The 7,342-nt window shown below is 41.4% G+C and overlaps 1 protein-coding gene and 1 pseudogene across 1 annotated transcript; one reads left to right on the forward strand and one right to left on the reverse strand.

The window, feature by feature from the left end:
- Positions 1-1,332: 1,332 nt before the first annotated feature.
- Positions 1,333-2,982, reverse strand: LOC102815566 (annotated as a pseudogene).
- Positions 2,983-4,760: 1,778 nt separating this feature from the next.
- LOC102812777 (dolichyl-diphosphooligosaccharide--protein glycosyltransferase subunit 4-like) lies at positions 4,761-7,092 on the forward strand. The gene is made up of 2 exons (XM_006862865.1): positions 4,761-4,766; positions 6,877-7,092. The coding sequence occupies exons 1-2, from the start codon at positions 4,761-4,763 to the stop codon at positions 7,090-7,092; spliced, it is 222 nt and encodes a 73-aa protein (XP_006862927.1).
- The last annotated feature ends 250 nt before the right edge of the window (positions 7,093-7,342 follow it).

Below are 7,342 nucleotides of genomic sequence, written 5' to 3' on the forward strand. Positions count from 1 at the left end.
GCTCACCAGCCACTCCTCAGAAACTATATAAAGGGTCACTATGGGTTGGAACTGACTCGATGGCACTTAACAACAACAGAACATCTTGTATGGAGACATTTGCATGAAGGATTGTGAGTGTGTAAGGAAGTATACACACACAAACATACTCATTAATAGATAAAATGTGTTTCTGTGTGAACAGGGTATTTGCACTAAAGTTATTTAGTGGAGAGTCAAAGACATTCTGTAGCTCAGCACAACCTAATAATCAGTGTCTATAAGGATGGCCTGGACTCATCCAGAAATAGTTAAGCTGTTATTTAATTCACTTGGTATAAGAAGACAGAAAGCTATCATTTGAAATAATTAACAAAGAAAAGGACTTGGTTGCAACCACAGATGCTTCTATTATTTGGAACACACGCTTGCATAGAACACCTCCTCCCTGCCAATGCAAGCAGGTGTCACAATATCCGCCAACCAAAGCATGTCACACTAGGTTCTGCCAATGTGAATATAGGTCTGAGTCAGCATTTTGTGTATTTGAGATATGTATGTACGTATGTGCACGCATACATACATGCTCATGTTGAGGTGTGCTTATGAGTGTAGAAATGGGAAGATGTGAAGGGATGTACATATAAAAAATAAATTCAGTGCAGATACATGGTTTATGCCCATCATCTTGCCTTGACCATCTTTCTTCCTGTTCTACTGCTCTGTTTTGCTTTCTTTCATGCGATACCATGGGTCAGATTTAGCTCAGTTGGAGATTGCTTGAATTATCTGACCCTGCCCACCTGTTGAGCCCAACAACTCCATTGCCCTATTCTGTAGCCTCAACTACATCTGTTTGCCAGAGCTGCCACCTGTTCTTTGGCCCATTCTGGCCAGAACTAATTCCTTGAAACTGACCTAATGACCCTGCTTAGGCTAAGTTAAGCACTGGTCCTGGCAGAACCAGGGGCAGGAGCAAGGTGACAAGGTTGGACTGTAAGGCTTTGCATGGTGTGAACCAGGATCCCTTAGGGACAACAGGAACCTGGATGCAAGAGAGGCTGTCTGAAGTGGAGACTGCTGCTTTTGGGCAGAGGGAAAGAACACCTGAAGTTCCCAGGAGCCTGGTCCAAAGGGAAAACCAAGTGGAGAAATGAAATGAGAACCAAATGTGGAGAGTACTGGGTCATTAGTGAGAGGAAGTAAGGGAAGAGAAGAGTAAATGCAAAATCTGAAGTATCCTAAAGTATGAATTCAAGACAGCCAGGAGGTTCCAATACTGTCCTAAAAAACAAACCTTTTTTTTTTTTTTTTTTTTTTTTCTGCTGAGCATGTGTTTATTGGTTTCTGACCTCATGCTTGCTGTTGCTTGATGAAGTTGTTCAGTCCATTGGTGGAAGAATCACAAGAGGTCACTGAGGTGTTTGTTGCCATCCAGCTCAGGTTCAGTCTTCCTAGCCAGCTGCTTCCCCAGCTCCACTCCCCACTGGTCAAAGCTGTTGATGTCCCCGATGATGCCCTGAACGAAGATCTTGTGCTCAAACATGGCAATCAAGGCTCCAAGAATGAATGGCATGAGTTTGGTGAACACAATGGAATTGGTTGGGTGATTTCCTTCAAAGACCTTGTACTGCAACAGCTTCCCTAAGTCCTCTGGACTCTTTCCCCTGGCCGGTCACTCTTTTCTGGCCTCTTCCATTGTTTTCCCCTTCATCAGGGCCTCAGTCTGGGCTAAGAAGTTGGCCAGAGTATCTTGTGATACAATCCCTTCCATATAAGATTCTGGGACTGGACTGGGGTGAGGAAGTGACAGGGTATTATTCTGGTAACTTGGTGGCTAAGGTGGTAGAAGGCATGCTGGCCACTGGACCTTGGCTTTCCTCACAAGATGGGGCCTATCTGATATTCCACACGGGTGCCAGACTTGGTGATATACTTCCCATTGGACTCCATGTCACCCTGTTGGAAGTAGGTAGCAAAGTGGTGCAAATACTGGTCATAGGGCAGCATGGCTGGTGTTTAACACCCAAAGCAATTGATGTTCCAGATATCCAGAAGAGACAGCAAGACCTGGAGTTCTTCTCCAGAGGCTTGGTATGGAAGTGCTGATCCATCTAGTAAGCCCCGGAGAGCAGCTGTTCAAAGTTGTCAAAACCCAAGTGCAGGGCAATGGAGAGTTCAATGACTGACCACAGCAAGTATCATCCTCCTACTCAATCCCAGAACTCAAACATGTTTTGAGGGTCAGTTCTAAACTCCTTCACTTGGTCATATTGGTAGACAGAGAAACAAAGTGCTTTGCAACCGCAGAAGGATCATTTGCTGACATGAGGAACCACTCCTTCGCTGTCTCTGCATTGTGATGGTAAAGTTCTTAGAGGCAATGATGAACAGGGAGGACTCGGGGTTCAGGGAGGCAAGGGTTTTGGTAATATGGGTCCCATCAATGTTGGAGACAAATAGACACGGGGACCACCTAAAGAGTATGACTAAAGGACTTCAGCCACCATTAGGGGTCCCAGGACACAACCACCAATGCCTAAGTTGACAACATCCCTAATGGGCTTACCTGTCTAGCCCTTCCATTTACCACTTCAGACACGCTGACAGAAAGACTTCATCTTGTCCAGTATCCTGCTGACTTCTAGCATCACATCCTTGCCATCCACCAGAATAGGTATGTTTGACTGGTTCTGCAGGCAGGGCCACATGAACCAATGGCAGATTCTTGCCATTGAAGTTGATCTTCTCGCCATTGAACATGTGATCCTGGGCAGCTTCCATACCCCCAGACTTGGCCAGGTCCACCAACATCTGCATCACTTCCTCCATCACAAGTTTCTTGGAGTAATCTTGCAGAATCTGCCCTTGGTTGGTGTTAAAGGTCAAGATGAAATGGCTGAAGTGTTCCTTGTCAGAGGTGAAAAGGATGAGCTTGGAGTTGTGCTTGTGGTACCATTGCTGCAATTTCTGGAACTGTGGATTCTGGGTGAAAGTGGCCATAGCAGGACCAGTTGGGTATATGGATAGGGACCAGCTAGGAGGAAGAGGAAGCCATACCAAATTTTTAAATTATTATTATTGAAGGCCTATTATATGGCAAGAATACTGATGTGGCACTGTAGGATAATCACTGGACCGCTAACCACAAGGTCGGCAGTTCAAACCCACTAGCCACTCCTCAGAAACCCTACAAGTGATCGCTATCAGTTGGAACCCACTCAACGCCACTTAACAACAACAACAACAATTACATGGTAAATATTCACCAGACACTGGGCATATCTCAGTAAACAGGATATAGCCTCTGCTCTCAAAGAGGTTAAAGCATAGTTAAGGAGACCAACAATTAATTTCATGTTTACAATTTTGTGTGAAAAGTGCCACAATAGATGCAAGAGAAGGCTTTCTGGAAACCCTAAGTTATCAGGTGAATACAGAGGGGAAGGGATGTTTCTTGGCTTGGAATAAAAAGTCCTTCATGAATTGGCTTCAGCCTCACAAGTCTCAGTTCTAACCACTATTGCTCATACACACATTGCATCCAGCAACATTAAGTTACTTGTAGCATATAAGTCGTTTCAGATGATTATTACTTTATACAGAAAGTCCTCCGCAGGACACACCCATGGAATTCTACTTATTTATCTTGATTCAACTCAGACAACACCTCCTCTGTGAAGGCCTTTCTTTCACTTAACCTTTATTTCAGATTGGTTTGAACACCTTTCTCTAGTGCTTCCATAGGACCCTGTACTTATCATAGCACTAATCAACCTAATTGTAATTGTTTATTTGTCTGTCTTTCCCACCAGACTATGAGGGCAGGGGCCATAATTTATTCAGTGCTGTATCCCTAGTGCTTTATACAAAACCAAAAACATAGTAGTTGTTGTTGTTAAGTGCAGTTGAGTTGACTCCGACTCATAGCGAACTTGTATAGGGTTTCCGAGGAGCAGTTGGTGGGCTTGAACTGCCGATCTAAATACATGGTAAATACTCAGTAAATATTTACCACAGTAAAAGAAGTGTCATTTCTTTGATCAGAAGCCATCCTCTTCATATGTGCTCTGGACCATCGACCCTCCTGCTTTCTAAGGGATAATACACCACCATATTTCTCCTGTCTCTTACATTTTCAACTTCTTCCTCTCTAATGAATCGTTCTTTCTAACAATATTCAAATATTTTCTCTTAATATGCATTGTGGAAACAAATAACTTCCATTAAGCTCCCTGGTCAAGCTCTCACCAAGCCTTTATCAATTCAGAAACAGACTCCTCCAAGGAATTATCTGTGCATGGTGTCTTCTCTTTCTCACTTTTATCTATATACTCCTAAAATTACTCCAATATGGTTTCTGTGTTGATCACTCTACCAAAAGTGCCTTACTGAAGTCATCAATGTTCTGCATGTTACCAGATACTGTGGAATACTGTCTTTCTCCTATTCTCCTGTCAGTAGCCTTTAGAATAGTTCACCAGGCTCTCCTCCTTGAAATACTCTCTTTCCTCTACTTGCAGGATCCTACACACTCATGGCTTTCCTCCTACCAATCTATATACCCTCCTCAGTCTCATCTGCTGGGTATTTTTCATCTATATGAACGCTAAATGATGGAATTCCCAGGGCTCTATTCTGAACTTTCTTCTCTTCTTCCTCTGAAATGTTTCTCTACATGATTTCCCCCATTTCCATGATTTTAAATACCACCAACATGCTGATGGCTTCTAAATTTATATTTTTTCAACCCAGACAGCTCTTCTGAGTTCCAAACCAGGATGTATGTAACTATCTACTTAACATCTGCTGGCATATAAGAATCCTTTTACACAAAAGCTATCTCATCGTTTCTTCATCTCTTCTCAAACCTGGCCCTATTCCAGGGTTCTGCCATCTCAGTGAGTGGCACAAGTACAGATTCAATTCATGAAAATAGTATGAAAGTTATTAATGATTCCTCTCTCTACAATCCATCACCAAATTCATTCAATTGTACCTCTGGGTATTTCTACATCAATTCATTTCTCACTATCTGATATGACTGTCCTGGTTCACACTACCATCATCTCTTACCAGTAACATTGTAATAGTGTCCACACTGATTTTCCAATATTCAATAGCCTTCCATTCTTCCCAAAAGTCATTCTCCACATAGCAGTTACAGTGCTTTTAAAATATTAAATGGATCCTATTACTCCACTGAAAACCAAAGTGTTTCAAACTTACTTATAATAAAATCCAGTGATACCCTGCGGTATCTGGTTTCTATTTACCTTCCAAGCACCATTTATGACACTTTCTCCTTCAGTCAGTATATTCAACCACTCTACTATTTTCTGTGTTCCTCAAACTCTCCAAGATCTTTACCACTTAATGGCTTTGTTGCTAACTAATCCCTCTGTTGAAATCCTCCCCTCTACAGGCCTTTTTTTTTTTTTTTTTTTTTTTGGTCTGGATTTTTTGTGCTTCAAGTCCCTGTTCAAATGTCACATTCTCATAGAAGCTTTCTCTGATACTACGAATCCAATAAAATTTAGATATTCTGGTTATATACCTTCTTAGTAGCCAAAGACCACTACTTGTCTGTTTGTTATACTGTGGTGGTTTGCATGTTGATGTGATTCTAGAAGCTATGCCACGAGTATTTTAAATACCAGCAGGGTCAACCATAATGGAGAGGTTTCAGCTGAGTTTCCAGATGAAGACAGACTAGGAAAAAGGGGGAGATGGACTACTTCCTAATATTTAGTCACTGAAAACTTTATGAATAGCAGTGGAACACTGTCAGCACCAAAATATTGAATATTGAAACATGATGAAGCGCACCAGAATATTGTCAGATATAGTGCTGGAAAATAAGCCCCTTGGGTTAGAAGGCACTCAAAATGTGACTGGAGAAGAGCTGTCTCCTCAAAGTAAAGTTGACTGTGATGATGTGAATGAAGTAAAGCCCTCAGGGCCTTCATCTACAGATGGGGCACAACTCAAAATAAAGAGAAACAGCTATAAATATCTATTAATACTTGGAACATGGAATGTACGAAGTATGAATCTAGGAAAATTGAAAATTTTCAAAAATGAAATGGAATGCATAAACATCAATATCCTAGGCATTACTGACCTGAAATGAACTGGTATTGGCCATTCTGAATCTAACAATTATATGGTTTACTAGGCCAAGAATGACAAATTAAAGAGGAATGACATTGCATTCATCATCAAAAAGAACATATTGAGATCTATCTTGAAGTACAATACTATCTGTGATAGGATAATATTCATATGCCTACAAAGAAGACCAGTAAATACCAGTATTATTCAAATTTATGTGGCAACCACTAAAACTAGTAATGATGAAATTGAAGAATTCTACTGACTTCTTCAGTCTGAAATTAATCAAACATGTAATCAAGGTGTATTGACAATTACTGGTGATCGGAATGCAAAGGTTGGAAACAAAGAACAAGGGTCAGTAGTTGGAAAATATGGCCTTGATGACAGAAACAATGGTGGAGATTGCATGATAGAATTTTGCAAGATCAATGACTTCTTCATTGCAAATACCTTTTTTAAAACAACATAAATGACAATTATACACATGGACCTCACCAGATGGAATACACACAAATCAAATCGACTACATCTGTGAAAAGAGATGATGGAAAAGCTCCATACAATCAGCCAGAACAAGGCCAAGGGCAAAATGTGGAACAGATCATCAATTGCTCATCTGCAAGTCCAGGCTGAAGCTGAAGAAAATTAAAACAAGCCTATGCAAGCCAAAAAATGACCTTGAACATATCCCACCTGAATTTAGAGATCATCTGAAGAACTGGTTTGATGCATTTAGCCACTAAAGACCAAAAACCAGAAGAGTTGTGGGATGACATCAAGAATATCATACTAGCACTGAGGTGGTGCTATAAAGTTCCAGTCCAAGTCGCCTACCTCGAACTTGTGCGCAGCGAGCGTCGGAGTCCAGCTTGGCTAATGAGGATAATCACGGACATGCAACTCGCCATTTTTGCCAACATGCTGGGCATGTTTCTCTTCTTGCTGGTCGTTCTCTATCACTATGTGGCCATCAACAATCCCAAGAATCAGGAATGAGAGTGGCACTTTCTCCACCCCAGGACATAGTCTGAGGCGAGATGGAGGGTGTGAGGGGCCTTCACACTTCACTTCATCCCTTCTGTCCATCACAACATACAAAGCAAATACATCTAGATTTTTCCAAACAAATTTTATTGCCTCAAAGTCTTCCTTAACTTTATGGAACAAGAAGTTGCCACTGAATAGGGCCCAGTATAGGGGCTCCTTTCTTCATATATATATTTAAAGCCAAAAGTTATTAAAAAGA

The sequence above is a fragment of the Chrysochloris asiatica genome, unplaced genomic scaffold, assembly GCF_000296735.1.
Source record: "Chrysochloris asiatica unplaced genomic scaffold, ChrAsi1.0 scaffold00051, whole genome shotgun sequence".
Classification (NCBI taxonomy): Eukaryota; Metazoa; Chordata; class Mammalia; order Afrosoricida; family Chrysochloridae; genus Chrysochloris; species Chrysochloris asiatica.